Below are 16,391 nucleotides of genomic sequence, written 5' to 3' on the forward strand. Positions count from 1 at the left end.
TATATGGAATTGAAGAAGAAAAAGAAATGATTAGTGTTGTATATAATGATATAAAAGGATAAAATCAAGGCCTAATTATTTAAAAACCATTCACATTAAATTTATTTTTCGTTTAGACGCTGATTTAGAAAAAAAAATTCATTTATACTCTTTTTTGGATTTTTATATTTTATCTCTACCCCGAACTAGGGTACAAAAAATGGTTTAATTAGTTTAAGGAGCAAAACACCAAAAACAACTAAATAAAAAAAATTATATCATATTTTGTTTGCATTTAAAGAACATAAAAAAATCTTCAACTTTAAAAATATTCAAATAAATTTTAATAACTGATTATTCTTTAAAATTTTATTTAAAAAATTAAATAAATTAAAAAGATTCTTCCAAACGACTATCGTTCACCGTACTCCTCCAATTTATAAATCCATTACCGTCTGTCGAAATCTAATTATTTTTTCAAATTTAAAAAATCAATTCAGGCCTGTTCATTTTCTCTGGTGAGAAAATGAGCAGACCTGAAGATGAGCAGATCTGCTCATCTTCTCAAAAGAAGATGAATGAGCAGACGCTCATCTTTTCAGGTATGTTTATCTTCTCTAACGAGGAGGAGTTCTTCTTCTTCTCCTGAAAATTTTAAAAAAGGATTAAAAGAAAAATTAATTTTGCTTAAAAAAAATTACATTTTTCAATTTCAAAAATTATTATCAGTTAATTATTAAAATATTTATTGAATTTAGAGAATAATAAATTTTTTTGTATAATTAATAATATTAAAATTTAATTAGAATATAGATTAAAATTAAAGGATTATTTTATTTTATTTTTTAAATTAAAGATATTTGAGAAAATTACGAAAGAATTGAAAAAGCGGTATAACTTTACTCAAATGCCAACATTCCGTGAACTTTTCTCTTCTACCAGATGTGTTTGACATTTAATACCCAAGCTAAGTTACTTATTACTTTTTATAACCATTTCTTCTCAAGCTGCCACCTGTTTCATAAAAGCACGAGTTCTTCCTTCTTTTTTTATACAATTTCTCATTCAATCTCAACCAACTTCTTAAATTCAAAATCTTCTTCTTAATTTCTTCTTTATCATCATAACAAATTCTTGTTTTTTTAATTAAGAAATAATATGGTAGCTTCTCAAGGTGTCGTCTTAACTACAGTTATGGTAGTTTCTATCATTGCTCTGTTTTTTGCTTTCCCCAAAAATAAATCATAATCATCATCTATTTGATATCTTTGTTCTTGCTTATTAATTTCATGTATGAAACTGATTTGTTTCTTAATTATTTAATAATATGTCTCATCTGTTCCAAATTTCAAATGGATTTGCATGCATAATGACCCACTTGTTTTTTTTTTTGATGAATGACCCACTTGTTTAAACTCATCAAGATCATTTTTTTATGTTTTTATGTCTGGGAATTACTTCTACTTTGTGATTATCATATGGGAAGCTTGTGATTTTTTCTCTGCACATCCATTTAATCCTGCCACACATTCATCAAGCAAACAAAACATTGCAATCCCTAATAAAAACTTTTGAAGAATCAATTAACAAGAGACAATAATTGGATTTTGTAACTCAAACAAGTCTTACGATACATAGCAGATACATTGATGATACATGTTTAAATTTTTTAGATTATTTTAACGAAATAAATTTTAAAATTACCGATACAATATCGATAAATCGTAATATATTACCGATACATCATAAATACACCATCGATACATTATGGATATAGAGGAGAAAATTAATAATAAAATTTTAATATATTACCGATGTATCATCTATCTCTTACAATACACATTATAAATACATGGCCGATACATAATAAATACATTATAAATATAAAAGAAAAAATTGAGCTAAAAGGCAAAATGGAAAAATAAAAGGACGGAGCAAGCATCAAATATTTAATAGAAAGACACGTTTTTTAAATACATATATCGAATACATATTAGAAGCAATTTATATATAAAATAAATATATGATAGATACATATATTTTTAATACATAATATATAATATATATACTTTTTTTGTAACGTAATTTATGCGTTTTTAAAGCATGTGATACATATATCTTTGAATTTAAAATATATTATACATATACACATAAATAGTACATAAAATAATATGTGAGCGTGTCTATATATACACACATATATATTTATTTTTGTTTTTAAAATATGAGAAAATAAATCAGTTACACATCCAGATACATAGCTGATACATAACTGATACATATTTAAATTTTTTGGATTATTTTAACGAAATAAATTTTAAAATGACCGATATATCTTTGATACATCATAAATACACCATCAATACATCATAAATATAGAGGAGAAAAATTAATAATAAAATTTTAATACATTACCAATGTATCATCCATATCTTACAATACACTGTAAATACATTGTATATACATCGTAAATACATTATAAATATAAACAATAAATTGAGCTAAAAAGCAAAACCTCGTGCAACATGATAAAAAATAAAAGGACGGAGCAAACATCAAATATTTAATAGAAAGACATATTTTTTAAATACATATATTGAATACATATCATAAACAATTTATATATATAATTTATATATGATAGATACATATATTTTAATACATAATATATAATATATATGCTTTTTTGTAACGTAATTTATGCGTTTTTAAAGCATGTGATACATATATCTTTGAATTTAAAATATATTATACATACACCTCATATACACATAAATAGTACATTAAATAATATGTGTGTATATATATATATATATATATATATATATATATATATATATATATTTATTTGTTTATTTGTTTTTAAAAATATGAGAAAGTGAATCAGTGACACATTCAGATACATAGCATATACATATCAGATACATAGACGATACAGTTTTTATTTTTTTTAAATACTGACACGCGCTGACGCGTGACTGACGCGCGTGTCAGACGCATGGCAGACGCACGTCAGACGCGGTTCTGACGCGTTTTTGACTATTTTTAACACGTTTTTGACTCTCTTTTTTTGGTTTTGTGTGTGCCATGTGTCTCTTATTTAGTGGTTGGGTAGAAAATGTAAAGTTTTTCCTTATTTTGTCATGAATGTAAATTTTTGATTTGGTGTGTATTTTTATAAATTCTTATTTAAATAGTAATATTTTTGTGGTTTTCTCTTGATATTTTGGGAAAGAGGTGAAACATAAAAATCCAAACAAAAGGTACAAATAAACTTTTTCCTAATTCAGGGTATAAACGAAAAAAAATTCAACATGTGTGGTTTTTAAGTAATTAGGTTTAATTTAAATAACCCATAGACTTGATATTTTACCCTTCAATTTTTTATACGCTTTATTGAAAACTGCTTAATTTATTCAAAATAATACCAAAAATATGGCTTAATTATTTTTATTGGAATAAACATTTTCTAATCTATCTTAATAACTCTAACACGTGAGTTTCAAAATATTTACAACCAACATGTTATGTTTTTTTACTAATTATAGAAAGCAAGGTTGCGCCACGTCGTCATTCGTGCAACAAACTAATGAAGCGTTAGCCATGTGCAAATGTTTAATAATAAAAAAAATAAGAAATAAATAAAAAATTTCTATCGTAAATGTTTATTGGCTTGTTGTAAAATTAACGTGGCACATTCGTTATGTTGGATAAACACTCTTTTTTTTTCACTTCAAATTAATAAAAAAACCACCACATTCTGCTCCTCCTTTTTATGTCTCCGCTGGCATTCTTCATAAAAGGCCCCGTTCTCCGGTAAAAATAAAAAATAAAACCATCTGAATCCGACGCTTTTTTTTCACCACAAGAAGAAAGAGCACTAAAAAATCTCTATTTCTTCGAACGGCTCAATAAAAGGTTCTGCCTGTTGAACCGAAATCTGCTTAAAACCATCACATAAATGTCAAACTGAGCATTTTCTTGCTGGCTATAAAAGGCTCTATAAAAATTTCTAATGTGAAATCTAATATCCTCACGATCCGTAAAGAAAGTATCATCCATTTGGATGGAAGTGATAGTGCTTTTATGCTCTACTATGGAAAATTTCTATGTTTTTGTCACCCGTCATATTCCATGGAAGCCTCGATTTCTAAACCCACAAGAAATCCTGCTTCGCAAAGCTCTCTTTCTGAGATTAGACAACTCAAGCTTCTCCTCCTTTGAAATCAGCCCCGAGTCTACAGAACATTCTTGGCAACAATCACTTCAGATAATTCCTTGATTTCTTTTAATTGATCACCAAAAACATCCATGTCCCAAAGCTCTCCTCTAAGAACAATAAATTTTTATGCAATTTTTTTCTCTCTTTAATTCAAATAATGAAATTTTAGTTACCTAACACAATGCATTTTCTTTTTACACCAATAAATTGCTCAAAAACATATAACAAAAATAATACAAACTTTTTCTACACTTCTAGAACTTTTCCTACAACATTTTCCAAGAGAAAAAAATAAATAAAAGAACTCTATGTTTGACAATTGTCCATGTACTCGGGTTTCCATCCACATCAAGTTATATGTAGAACTATTTACATAGCGTTCGGCTTAGTTCCGCAATCAGTCTATCTAATTTGATGCAAATAATATTTTGATATCATAATCCTACATGCCGAACTCAATTCATATAAAAAAATTTCCTTGAAGCAGCTTCAACCTGAGAAAATATGTAGCTTTACGACCTTTGAGTTATACATCTAATCTTCTATCGAATGAGAATTCCTTTGGTGCCACCATGTTAATTTCTTGTTGGGTTCGTACCGGTTCAGAGACCGGCACCACTTGACTTGAACCCGGCTCGTTCTCATCCTTATCATATTCCACATAACCTAACTCGATTTGTTGTTGATACTGATGATGAAATGGGGACGAACCGTTACCATGCTTAGGAGTTTGAGACGATGAACCATTTTCATGATTAGGGTTATGAGACGAGGAACCATTTTCAAGATTAGGGTGAGAAGGAGAATCGGTTTCCCAACCAAAATTTGATCGTCTAGGTGAGTCCATTTCGCTCCGATAGTGGCGGAGTAGGTGCACCGGAGACATAGGATGTGTTGGTGTGGCGGGTCTACTCGATATGGGGGTTACAGACCCTTTATTATGTTTAATGTGTTTCTTGGCAGTTTGGTGCCAATTTCTTAGAGCTGTTGCTACTCTTTCATTGAATATTGTTGGTCTCATTGATGAACCCATCTGTTAATATCAAAATCAAAGGAAAAATGCATTCAAATTTTAATTTTTAAAATTATTTGTGTAAAATTACAAAAATAAAACGAAATTTAAAATATATGCATTTATAAGTTTTCATTATTCATTATTTAAATACTAAAATAAATATATGTCAACTAGTGAAATTGGACTGAAATTACTGTTAATTTTTTAAAATTGGACTAAAATTAATGAAATTAAATGTTTTGGTTAGATTTGTAAAAAGGATAAATAAATTTGGACTTTTTGAACTATTAGACCTATCGTTATTACCTGGGTGACAAGGGCATAGAGAGGAAGGGTGACATAGCTGCACAATATTTGGATAAGGACCCTGAAAATGGTCAACAGTATATTTAATCAAATTTATTAAGATTATAACTGAGTAATTAGTAAATAATTAAGATAAAAAAAAATTACCCCATTGAAATTCTGATGATTATATCCTCCAAATGTTCATGGAAACATGATTTGAGCCCAAATTCTTTCTGTCAAAAGTAGAAAAAAATGAACTTCATTAGTAATGTCACTGAATCAAAATCAAAGTCAATTTAAACGTTATATTTGATTTTTTAGTTCGATTTGGTTTTCTTAATTAAAAACTTAAATAGACTAGACCAAAATCAATCATATTATATAACCAATTAAAATAATTCAATCTTAATAGAAGAAATGACATTAAATCTAAATAAAAGGTTTAAAATCTCACCCAACTCCAAGCAAAGAATGCAAGCTGAAAAGCATTCTGCAATAACACAACAAAACAAAATCACGCGAGTTCACCGAATAATCATAGAAATAAATAAGAATCAAATTGAAGTTAATAATATAAAAACGAATGTATAGATTGAGAAAAATTTAAAAGGACCTGAAAAAGAACGAAATTGATAAGATAAAGAATAAGACGAGGACGGTTGAACCAAAAGAGGTCGTCACCGGGCTGAACTACTGGTACTCCCTTCACAACCTCTCCTCTTTCTTGTATTCGAAGCGCCATTTTTGTTATGATCACTTGTAGCATTGTTCCCACCAACAAAATTATCTATTCAAGCATCAATTAATGTTATAGATCTGTTCATCGGCCCCATTTGAATTGATCTTGTTTTGATTAGTTATGGATTAAATTGTCAAAATAAATCAAGTTTAATTTACATGAGGTCGCCTCATAAATTCAAGGATCAGAATGACCTTTTACTCATATATAAATTAAACATTTAAATGTGCTGGCTCAGTGGCTTGGATAAATAATACTTACAATTAGCGGAATGAAGGGAAGCCATAGATAAGAATACCAGCCTGTGCATAGATAGTCAAACAAATTTAGCCACAAATTAATTCTTTTATTTTATTTAATTATTTTGATGAAAATTCTCTTTTATTAATTAATCTTTTACATATTCTCGATTCTCCATAAAGTTTGATGCCATAAAAATAAAATTACTGCATAATTTAACTTACCATGAGTATTGAAGAGTAAGAAAAGAACAGCAAAGAACCAGATCGGTGGGCTGCAAATAGAAAACACAAAAATTATCATTGGTCTAAGATCATGCATATATCATACGTACAGTTGAATTTAAAATAAAAACTTACATGAATAAATTGTAAAAATATGTTATCCATTGTTGAATTTGATCAAACATCTCTAATAGTTGTCAACACTAATTATAAAATAACAGTTGAACCAAACAGACATATATGATATAAACTAAAATACTATAAATGTGTCTAAAATAAATAAATTATATTAGGATTAAATTGAATTAATTTAAAACATTGGAGACTAACCTTATTCCTACAACAACCTTGAAATCCTCTTCTAATGACCTATTAATATATTTTTGGAAATCGAATTTCATGTGGCTTTGAGGTGCCAAATGTGCCTATTAAAAATAAAAAACAAGAGAAAATTATTATGCACTCACAATATTTAAATAATTATATTTTGAACACTTCTTATAATAATAATAATAATAATAATAATAATAATAAGTAAATAATTGTTTTTATATATGTCATAATGAGTTTTAGAGTGGGCAAATTACCATGATAAAACCATGTCTCAATGTTAAATAATCAACCTTAGGAACCGATCTCACAAATTGCCTAAAGAAACAAACCTGCAAGGCACAATATAATAACTATGTAAATGAAATGGCCCAAGATAAAGCATAATCTAATCATTGAGTTAAATTTAGAAATTTATTATTATTATCGGAAAAAACAATTCCATATATCTTTGTTTTCACCAAATTAATAAATATATCTTTCCAAGTGATACACAATAATATAATCTATCAATTTACCAAAAAAATATAATCTATCAAAATTATAATTTATAACAAATATATCCAACTCTCATTTTAAAATAATTTTACATAAATAACCCTCATTTTAAATTTCATAACTCTTTTTAAATAAATTCAACGTCGCTTATTTTTGCATTGTGATTTTATCCGTTTAATTTGGTATGGTGTAACTCGAAAAATTATATTATCTTGGAAAATCCCTTTTTCTATGAATTATTTTTAATCCGATTGAGTTGATTTCAAATTGTGCCTATAGTAATATATGGACAACTTTGTAGATTATTATTCTTTGGGAAGTTTGGAAAAGCAAAAAATAATTGTCGTTTTTTTGTAAATTATATTATTTTCTATTGTTCTATGAAGGCTGCTTTTTTTTCTTTAAATGTATTAACCCGAATTTTTTTTATTCGGATCCAGTTTTTTTTATAAATTAGGATTGTATGTTTAACTTGATTTATTCCTCCTTCTTAGAATCATAACCTCTAGTATGCATCTAGTGTGCCACTTTTTGTGCGAAAGTGCTTGACCCGGAATTTTTTGCCAGCAATCGTTCATTAAAAAAATTGACTAAATAAGGTAATTATTATAAAAATAAATTTAATTATCAATTAATACATCTTTAAAATAGTTTTAAAATAAAGATTATATATATATATATATATATATATATATATATATATATATATATATACATATATATATCATAAATTATAAAATTGGTGGATCATATTACTATTCCAATTTTTTTTTAATTATATCTACTATATTAGTTAAAAATATAAATGTACAAAATATTTTTTCATATTTTTATTGGTAATTATAAAATATAAATGTATAAAATATAAATGTATAAATTACAAAATTGGTCATTTTCAAGATTAGCATCGTAAGACCGCTACCGACTTTTTAATACCAATAACAATAGAGACATTTCCATTTTTGATTAACTGGCAGAAACATCTTTATATTTCTAGTATGAATTACGTTTGCTGTACTTTCATTCGACTTAACAACATTTTTTAATTGTTTTAACTGCAAAGTGATGTCTAATTAATCCTAATTAGTAATTCAATACCATAGTTTTTCTAGATGAAACCAATATCATAATTTTAAAATCTAGTTCAAAAAATATGTATTTTATAAATCTAATCAAAATCAATTGTAATTCATCTTAACTTTATTTTTATAATTTGACAAACATATTTCAAAATTAAAAATATTAATGATTCATGTCATGTATTAAATTAATAAATTTTTAAATTGAATGAATATATTATCAATTTTTTAAAATTTGGATATTATAAAAATTGAATTTTTAATTATATTTAAAAGGTAAAAAATTTAATTTTTATATCCATTAACCTAATTTAATTAAAGGTAAAAGTAAGAAATGTTTAAAAATTGAGCGAACCAACCATTGGTTCAACCAATTATGTATACTAAATATAAAAAAACTAACATGATTAATGGTATAATCAGTTGAACTGCTGGATCAACCGAGTCAACCATCAGTTAATCAATTCAGCTGGACTAGACTTTTAGCTTTTAAATTCAGAATGGATTAGGTAATTGGCCGGTTCGGTCCAATTCTTTAATCAACAACTAAAATTAAAATTTCGAACTCATAAGTTTGTGTTAGGTATGGTGAGTTTTAAATGTGCACCTCTTCAACTATTCTGAATTTATACATTCTCAAGATTAAATTTCTGTCCAGTATCACTAGACTTTTTCTTCTTTATCTTTTTTTAATTTAAAAAATATTAGAAATTAGAATGCAGAATGAATATACTATTTTATCAATGTCTTTAAAATCGAATCAATTCAAATAAACCAGCCGAGTCACTGTAATTTAAAACAATATGATTGAAAACTCCAATTTGAAAATATTATTTGATCTTTGTGCTGTGTGTGGTTATTTGATTTAAGTTTAAACGGATTAAAAAAAAACATTTTATAAATAAAACCACTAAAATGTTCCTTTTAGATGCAAATCTGGAAAATTTGTAAACCTTGTCCTACGTCATTTTATTTTGGGGTTCTAGAAGACATTTTAATTGCTATGACAACTTGAGGACACGTATTTAAACAAACTGATTCAATTCAATGATTTAGGATATACAACTAACTGAAGGGACCAAAAGAGAAAAAAGTTCAAACTTTAGGTTTAATTAAGAAAACCACTGGCCAATTGTGCATTTTCAAAATCATTCATTCAATTATTAGAAAAAAATAAATCATTCATTCCTAAAAGATCTCACAATCATTTAGATTTAATATATTGGTAATTATAAAAAATCACAGTCTATTTTATAAATATGTTATGAGTAAAGGATTAATCGGGTTTCTGAATATATAATTTAGGGTCAAATAACCCACTTTTACTTTTAACAATACTCTCAATTATTGAATTAAGAATAATACTCCATGGTTTTAGGTCAATTAATAATAAAATTGGATCAATCCGATTCATGAACTAGTTCATCTTATGTAATTGATCCAAAGAATAAAGTATTGTGTTTACTTGATCAAAATAACAAAAAAATATTTGAATCTCAAATTTAGGACTGAATTGATCCATTATTCAATATTTTATTGAGGTTTCAGAATTTAAAGTTTTATATAATTATATTTAATTTTATATTTTATGATTAATATTAAAAAAACTCTCTATTGTTTAGCTCATGATTCATTAAATTTAATATGTATTCAAAAAATAAAAATAATTGCAAACGAAGAAAAAGATTCTTACGATCCACATAAGGGCGGGTGTCTTGGTCCAGAAGATCAAATGCCTTCTTCCAAATGATGTTTCTCTAGCAAATCTGAATCTTTCTGGATCTGTAATATATTATCAAATAAAACAAAATTATTATAAGTGTGAATAATTTTATTAATATACAGCTCAAAAAGTAAACTCAAATTATAAATTTAAGCTAAAAAAACACATAAGTACTGTAATTAGAGAGTTGGAGTAATTGCGTACCGTGTGAGAATTGGTACTCAGCTGTTCGTGTTTCCTTTTCCCATGATTTCCAACTCCTCATCTGCAATTCAGCAATAGAGTCGGTGACTTTTTATTTCGAAATAAAAAATAAATAAATTAGAAGTTCGTATTCAAAATTAGGCTGAATCATAAAAAGGTATTCCATTTTTCGGCTTTTGGGTTTATATTTTAATTTTTTAATATTGTAATTTTTATCCTATTTTTTAATTTTTTGTTTTAATTATACCACTTTTTTAAATTAGAGTTAATCTATTTGGAAAAAGTTTAAATGTCTATACTTTCAGTTTTTAATATTTTTGAAAATAATAAAGATTTATTTAAATTATATATTAAATATGAAAAATATATTTAATTTTTTTTCGAATAGTAAAAATTAATTTTGAAATACGTGTTAAATATCAAGAACACATTTGAACTTTTTTTAGAATAATAAAACTGTAAAGTCGATTTTAAGAAAATGGGACATTTGATACAGAAAAATTGAAAAATAAAATAAATTTGATAATTTTAAATGTTTAAAATATAAATAATTTTTTTTTAAAAAACAGGTTATTTTTTAATAACTATATTTTAATTATAAAATACACTAAAATTTATAATTTATTTTACACTTATTAATTATGTGATTAGAGCAATACCTTGGCTCTACCCAAAACCATTGTGAGAGCACAGTACAGCACGTGAAAAACAGCCAACACGAATATGAAAATATGGAGTTGATGAATTCCATCCGATGACACAAATGGGACTTTACCCTGTACCCAAGAAAAAAAAAATATAAATTGGCAGAATCAAAAATTTTAAGAGGAGGCGAAAGTAGAAAAATGAGATAATTAAAAAATTGTTATAACAATTTTTCGTCAGAAATTCATTGTAAAATTTTGTGACATAAATTTCCGTTGTAAATTTATCCGTCACAAGCTGAAAATTTCTTTTGAATTGGATAAATTAAAACAGTAATACTACTTTATAAGCCACCAATTTAAGACATTTTTTATAATCGTTCTTACGTGACAAGATTTCATTCATTCAGTTCCATCCAAAAGTGTATAGCACAAAAAATTTAAGTTTATACATCCACATTTCAATGAAACGATTCAAAAAAAGTGGATTAAAGGAGATTACTCAATTAGAAATAACTGGTTACTAGCGGATAAGGACGTCCGCCACCTGCCACCTTCCTTCCGCCTTACAGTCAATTAAAGATTTTATTTGAATTTTTTTGTTTATTTAGAACACTGAAATCAAACAGCACGGCAGAAATTAAGTTCCGTTTTCATGCATATTTTTATTTTTCTTGGTCAAGAAAATCAAATATGCTACACATACATGTTGACACTCAAGAAAATTTCTATAAGTTGATTGCCTGCTGAATTTGCTTTTCTATTTTTTGTTACAAATCAAAACCCAATTTCCACAGTTTCACTCTCTATGTCCACATTAGATAAATTAAATTTGCTTTGAAAAACTATATAACATTATTAAATTAATAATTTATTATATATATATTTTTTACATAGTTGTTTTCAAAATTCAAGTTGACAAACTTACAAACTAACTAAAATCACCTGATCAGCACATTTATCAGTAGTTGCAGCACCGGCCAAGAATCGCCGGAACCTTAAATCGGAATCGGAAATACTCAGAAGCTTCCTCCGATTTTCGTCATTTATAAATTGTTCAGATTTAAGTATTGCTTGCTCTTGCTTCTTGCTACATGGATGCCACGTCGCTCCAACACTTTCTGGTATGCATATAGCCGATATTGGTCCTTGACCTATAGTTAGGAGCAATGATATAAACCCTAATAGCATAAGCTCTGCACACCAAAAACAATAAAAATTAGATTATTTTCGTATTGTATATAAAAAGAAAATCAAATTTTACGTTTTTCGTTTCTGAAAACGCTTTTGAAACCCATAAATTCTATATTTATAATTAACTTTAATATGTAAAATATAATTTGTCCATTTTTCATTTCCGCATTTATCGTTTCGTCATTTTCGTTTCCGCGCAGCATATAATTTGGTTATACCTGATTTAATTTTTTCAAGGGCTTCATAAAGAGCTCTCTTGTGTCTCTTCTTTAACCACTGCAAAAAGGTGAAAATATATCGAAATCATTTTAAATTAGTACAAAATATTCATGTATATCAAAGTATATAATATATATACAAAAATAAGAATTTACCTTTCCGATGAGATGAATGATGTATTCAATGATTATAGAAATCAAGACTAAAACAAAACAAACTATAGCGACGGCCCATGTCGGCGTTTGCTCCAAGGACCTTCCTCCACCACCTCCGGCCATGGATTAAACCTTCGGCTGTTCTTGATTACAGGAAAAGAATCAAGAACACCCTTGAATTTTTCTATAAATAATCAAGAAGGACTATAGTGCAAAAAGAAAAACTTAACTTTCACCTCAAGATATAAATTAGAAAGACAGTTTAGTTTGCAGAGTTTAGTTGAATAGAGACTGAGAAATACGTCTGGAAGTAAGGTTACGTAGAATACTTAGATAAAACAGAGAATGAGAGGAAATAGTAAGGAAATTTCAAATCATTTCATAGATATATAGAAAACGAGTGTGTGAACTTAAATGAGAAAATTCATCAAAAAAAAACTTAAATGAGAAAAAGAAAGAAGTGGATTTTTTTTTATTTCTATTTGAAAAAGAATTAAAATGTAAGATTTTAAATTTAATAAAAGATTTTAAGTGGCAATTTGCCCCCTCAACTTGTAAATAATGGGCAATTAACACATAAATTAATTATGTAGGCAAATTAGTCATGAACTTGATAGTTATGGGCAATTAACTCCAATATTAGCTTACAAGTTGAGGTGATAAATTGCCAATTTCGAGGACAATTAGCTTACAAGTTAAAGGGATAAATTGCCAAAATGGGGTTATCTGTAGGGCTGTGCAAAAACCGAACCAAACCGAACCGTTTCACCGAACCGAACCGAAATTACAATTACGGTTCGGTTATTTGGTGACTATGGTTCGGTTCGGTTTGTAATTAGGTAAAAATTTGGTGTCCGGTTTTCGGTTCGGTTTGAGCATTTTAAAAACCGAAAAAACCGAAAAACCGAACAATTAATAAAAAAATAAAAATATATATATTAATATATATAAATTTATATTTTTTTGGTTTAATATTTTAATTATAGTTGATATATAAGTTAATAAACTTCATATAACATATAATTATGCTAATAACTATATAAAAATATTTATTAGATACTTATTATTTAATATTAGAATTTATTTTATGATAAAAAAAATTAAAAAATGAAGAAAGTAAAAAATTTCGGTTTTTCACCGAACCGAACCGAACCAAACCGAACTTTTCGGTTCGGTTTGGTGTAAGCCAAAATTAGAATTCGGTCCGGTTCGGTTTGTGATTTTTAACAAATTTCGGTGTTCGGTTTGTTCGGTTCGGTGACCGAACCGACCGAACTAACCGAACGCACAGCCCTAGTTATCTGTTCATAGTCAACAAATTTGTGACTAATTTGTCCACAAAATTAATTTATATGTTAATTGGTTATTGCTTACAAGTTGAAGGAGTAAATTGCCAGTTATGTTTTTAATGAAACAAAAAATTATATCAAATGTGTATATATTGAATCATTAATACCTATTTAATAATTTTTATATTTATTTATAAAAAGTGGTTTTCTTATTTTCTTATTTAAATTTTAATAAAAAAGTGAAGTGAATTATAAATAGAAGTCAATGATAGTTTAAAATAAAATTCTTGATTCTGTGTAAGATGAATCTTAATTTTAATTTTATTAAATGTCATTTAGTTCAACACTTTCACTTTCGAGACGTTAATTTAAATATTATACAACTATTTAAATATTTATTATATTTATTATTTATAAATAAGAAGGAACGAATAGGGTGGGTGACTTTGACTTTAGCTTTGGGGAGAGAGAGATGAAGTGGTTACTTGACTTGATCAAATAATTCAAAGGCACAGATTTATTTGACTAATTTATAAAAATCAATTTGTAGGGTCATTTACTTGCATGATCATTCTTTAATCACCGTTGATTTGCTATTCCTACCAAGTCAACTCCACCTTGCCATTCTAAAAACAATGTTATCACTAATTAAAATATCCATAATCAAATTTCATATTGAAGATAAATTAGTTAAATTTAAAAAAATTATCTTAAAATCTTTCTACATTATGGTAAAAACAAATTACAGATAATCACTTTTATCATTTGTTTGGTGTTTGTAGGATGCAATTCATTTCAAATTTTAAGAACATTAAATTTTCACAATCACTATTTTTTTTATTTTTCTCATATTAATAAAATATTAATTTATCTTACTTTAGATACTTAATTTTAAAGTTAGAAAATACCAGATTTTTTAATCATTTCAAGTTAAATTTAAGTCTACCGGGTCTTGTCACTTTGTAATTTTTTCTTATATTTTTACGGTCACTAATCTTTTAATTTCTTTTATTTTGTTATAATTTTTTGATTGTCATATGATGTGGCGAGATCCGATTGTCATTTATAATAAATTGATCTAAAATCATTATAAAGCTCTACGTTGTTTGAAATTTTGAAATTTTATACTTAGATTACAATAAATTAAAATTTTGCAAATAAAATAATACTATATAATAATTTTTTTTTAAATAAAGCATATTAAAAAAAAGCATTGGACTGCATCGTAAAACAACTGATAACAAATATAAAAAAAACAATTAAGCCTAATAATCGGTCAACTAAAGAAAACTAAATGAAAATTTAAAACTAATTAAAATGGTAATTGATAAACATGAAAAATTCAAGAATTAGGATTCTCAAGTTAATTGAATATGATCTATCATGTTCAGTCAATCTACACTATTCATTATAAAATGAATGATGTAGATTAACTTGATATATTTTACACTTTTTCAATTTACATCATTCATTTTATAATGAATGATGTAGATTGATCAAATAGGTCTTATTCAATCAATTTGAGAGGATCATAATTCAAATGGTAAGAATTTTTTAATATCATCTGTTCTTTTAGAGCTATTATTTTCAGCATATTCCATTTCATATATATTTCAAACGATCTAAATAGAATGTTAAATCTAAAATCTAAACAAACGCTACGAACGATTTTGGTTTTGATGAATACAACCAAATATTATATATATACTTCCGAACAATTAATGATTTTTTGCGAGGTCATTTAGAAAACCACTTTGATGAAGCTTTCTCTCTCTCGAACTCTCACATTCCCTTTCTATGATTTCGCTACTCATTCTAAGAGAAAAACACTGCTCGGTTCATGCCAAATTATTAAAACATATTTGGCTCCAATAAAAATGTAATCTTCCTCAAAATTTTAAGAACTAATATTTTATTCCTGTTCAATCAACTATTTTGTACAAATTTCATTTCATTAGAAGAAAGTATACTAATATATTAAAGTTTTGAGATTGATTAAAAAAATCTCATATTGCCACTTTAAGGGAAATGGAACTTGACTTGACCGGCTAAGTACAGGATATCATACGATGATTGAATAATTATAAACAACTGATCATCCGATCGTGTTGGATGCTAATTGAATATTAAATGTGCAATTCTAATATTTTCATGACTTGGTCTACGCCTAAAACCCTGGCTTTTCCCTCTTATAACAAAACAAATAAATGAGACCATTAATATATAACCATGTTGAATGATGTTTTTTTTTATCATAGGCTAAATTTCCATTAATAATAATGAAAATACAATAAATGAACAATTCTTCAACAGATTGAAAGAACTATTCTACAATAATGATGGGTGCTG

The 16,391-nt window shown here is 26.6% G+C and overlaps 1 protein-coding gene across 1 annotated transcript; it reads right to left on the minus strand.

Annotated features, from left to right (window-relative positions):
• Nucleotides 1-4,387: 4,387 nt before the first annotated feature.
• On the minus strand, nt 4,388-13,119 carry LOC126666133 (MLO-like protein 6). The gene is made up of 15 exons (XM_050359086.2): nt 12,754-13,119; nt 12,598-12,655; nt 12,131-12,381; nt 11,201-11,317; nt 10,542-10,602; nt 10,308-10,396; nt 7,295-7,369; nt 7,038-7,132; nt 6,708-6,757; nt 6,505-6,545; nt 6,118-6,291; nt 5,959-5,994; nt 5,670-5,737; nt 5,523-5,583; nt 4,388-5,234 (listed from the first exon to the last, which is right to left on the minus strand). Exons 1-15 carry the CDS (start codon nt 12,874-12,876, stop codon nt 4,728-4,730), a joined length of 1,806 nt encoding a protein of 601 aa, XP_050215043.1. The 5' UTR covers nt 12,877-13,119; the 3' UTR covers nt 4,388-4,727.
• Nucleotides 13,120-16,391: the final 3,272 nt, after the last annotated feature.

The sequence above is a fragment of the Mercurialis annua genome, linkage group LG1-X (genome assembly GCF_937616625.2).
Source record: "Mercurialis annua linkage group LG1-X, ddMerAnnu1.2, whole genome shotgun sequence".
Taxonomy (NCBI): Eukaryota; Viridiplantae; Streptophyta; class Magnoliopsida; order Malpighiales; family Euphorbiaceae; genus Mercurialis; species Mercurialis annua.

Coding starts and splice junctions, on each gene's coding strand:
- LOC126666133 (XM_050359086.2), bottom strand. CDS start 12,876: ATGGCCGGAGGTGGTGGAGGAAGGTCCTTGGAGCAAACGCCGACATGG. Junction 7,133..7,294: donor TGAGACATGGTTTTATCATG/GTAATTTGCCCA, acceptor TATTTTTAATAG/GCACATTTGGCACCTCAAAG. Junction 5,235..5,522: donor TCTATGCCCTTGTCACCCAG/GTAATAACGATA, acceptor TGATATTAACAG/ATGGGTTCATCAATGAGACC.